The 2,237-nt window shown below is 49.1% G+C and overlaps 1 protein-coding gene across 1 annotated transcript in view; it reads right to left on the reverse strand.

Annotated features, from left to right (window-relative positions):
- The window catches only part of LOC103393732 (cysteine protease ATG4D), a 4,014-nt gene that overhangs the window by 834 nt on the left and 943 nt on the right, over nt 1–2,237 (reverse strand). Inside the window, 9 exon segments of the mRNA XM_025064471.1 lie at nt 78–197; nt 310–386; nt 664–742; nt 828–955; nt 1,112–1,176; nt 1,387–1,678; nt 1,756–1,929; nt 2,011–2,097; nt 2,192–2,237. The exon segment at nt 2,192–2,237 is cut by the window's right edge and continues 29 nt beyond it. Coding sequence (XP_024920239.1) covers nt 78–197; nt 310–386; nt 664–742; nt 828–955; nt 1,112–1,176; nt 1,387–1,678; nt 1,756–1,929; nt 2,011–2,097; nt 2,192–2,237 — 1,068 coding nt within the window.

A 2,237-nucleotide genomic window follows, 5' to 3' on the forward strand; every position in this document is an offset into this window, starting at 1 on the left:
ACCTCAGGTACCACTGGACTCACCTCAGGTACCAGACCCACCTCAGGTACCAGACCCACCTCAGGTACCAGACTCACCTCAGTGACTTCCGTGCACAACGCCTCAAAGTCCTTCTGACTTTTAGCATAAAAGCCTATGGTGCAGCTGGGGTCCATGCGAGACACAGACATCTTTCTGGGGTATTTACAGTGGAAGGACTACAGACAGAGAGACAGACCGTCAGTGTCTCGGGGTTCTCCACACTGTACAACAATACAATAACAACCACCAGGAACCAGAACAGAAAAAAGGATGTGATTATTTTTTTACCTCCAGAGAAAAGTTTGTGTTTCCCACGTCCACAGTGGGCTGACAGTAATGAGGGTCCAGATACAACAGGTTGTCATCTTGACAGGAACAGTCAGACAGAACAGTATTAGTGTCACGTTGTTGCCACGGTGTGAGGACAACAACAAAGGCAGACGTCATCGTCTCAGTGAGTGCTTTTTCACAACATACATTTCACAACATACAGTACAGTACAGTACAGTACCCTACAGTACAGTACACTACACTACAGTACACTACAGTACACTACAGTACACTACATTACAGTACAGTACACTACACTACAGTACACTACATTACAGTACAGTACAGTACAGTACAGTACACATTACATACCCTGGAAGCCGATAAAGTATAATGAATGCTTTGGTTTCCCTCCAATAATCCCGATGCAGCATTCCAACGTCAAGAGTTTCTGTGAAGAGAACACATGGTTTTTCCAGTCCCTGGTCTTCATGGTTCACTGGTTCACAGCAGCACGGGTCAAACTGAAGGGATACCTTGACACAGGTCACGTACGCAGAGTTCAGACCTTGACCTCCGAGTCTGACAGGGACCAGGATGACGACAGATTTCCAGCCCTGGGGGGGGGGTCGCTCACACAACCTCCTTACGTCGTCTACATAGACTGGACACAGAGAAGACAGAGACACACATGTGACGTGAACCTGAACTTGATTTGTCTTTTATCAAGAGGAAGTAAATGATCAACTTCCTGTTAATGGTTAGTTAGTCAGAACCTGTTAACCCGTTAACCCGCTCAGTGAAGTAGTTAAGGACTCACTGGTGCAGTCCTGGGCCACATACACAGTCAGACTGGGGGGGTCAGGTGATGCATTCACAGCCTTTCTGAAAAACAAAGTATTTTACAGTGACATTTGAACCGAGGCCAAGATTAGAACCATGTTGGTGGTGTTGTTGTTGGTGTTGTTGTTGTTGGTGTTGTTGTTGGTGTTGTTGTTGGTGATGTTGTTGTAGATGTTGGTGTTGTTGTTGTTGTTGTTGGTGTTGTTGGTGGTGGTGTTGTTGTTGGTGTTGCTGTTGGTGTTCAGGTCTTACTGGAGGATGTGTGCCACGATGGAGGGACCGTACCAGTCCCCAGCTTTCTTCCCTGAGCTTTTGCCCAAATCCACCAGCTGATGTATTCCAAAAGGAGCCGAGGGCTGGTCTGCGAACCAGGAGACCACCCTCCTGTGGGTGGTCTCCACGTTTCTGTCCAGCAGAGAACCCAAGCTCAGTTTTCGACCTCTTTCGTCGGGTCCTTCTTTCAAATGAAGTTCTCTGTCGGGGGGCTGTCTCCCTAAGTCCATGTCGTCTTTGAACTGGGGGTGGGCTGCAGACCAAGTCCAACCTCAGAGTGACAGAAAAAGTCGGTGTTAACATGTGGCATTGACCTTTCTACTCAACACACTGGGTCTGTCCGCTCACCGGGGGGCAACAAGTGCAGGAGAAGGCCTTTTGCCAGCAGCATCTGCCCTGTACGTAGAACGCAGCCCCAGCCACTGTCGGAGGTCAGAGTGCAGCCCCCTAGTGGCGGGAATCCTCTCCTGTATGTCAACCACAGAAGGGAACCAAAGGTGCGACGGAAATGTTCCGTCTCCCCTGACACACCCCCCCATGATAGAAAGATCAAATGTGGAACGGTTTTTAAGAGAACACAAGAACCAGAGCTCCAGGTCTTACCTTGATCCTTGAGGTTGAAGGACTTTCCAAGAACCGTCACAGGAGAACTCTTACTGAACTTCGATTTCTGCCTCACTGTCCAGCCAGCTGAAGGAAACAGAACAGAGTCGCTTCATCGTCAGACATGTTTCACTGGGTCAGCGGTGCCCCCCCACTGCCCCCCCCCCAGGTTCAAACTCACCATATTTGACACTGTTCCAAGCTGAGACCAACTTGGATCGGAGTTT

This window comes from Cynoglossus semilaevis, chromosome 17 (assembly GCF_000523025.1).
Source record: "Cynoglossus semilaevis isolate Cse_v1.0 chromosome 17, Cse_v1.0, whole genome shotgun sequence".
Lineage (NCBI taxonomy): Eukaryota > Metazoa > Chordata > Actinopteri > Pleuronectiformes > Cynoglossidae > Cynoglossus > Cynoglossus semilaevis.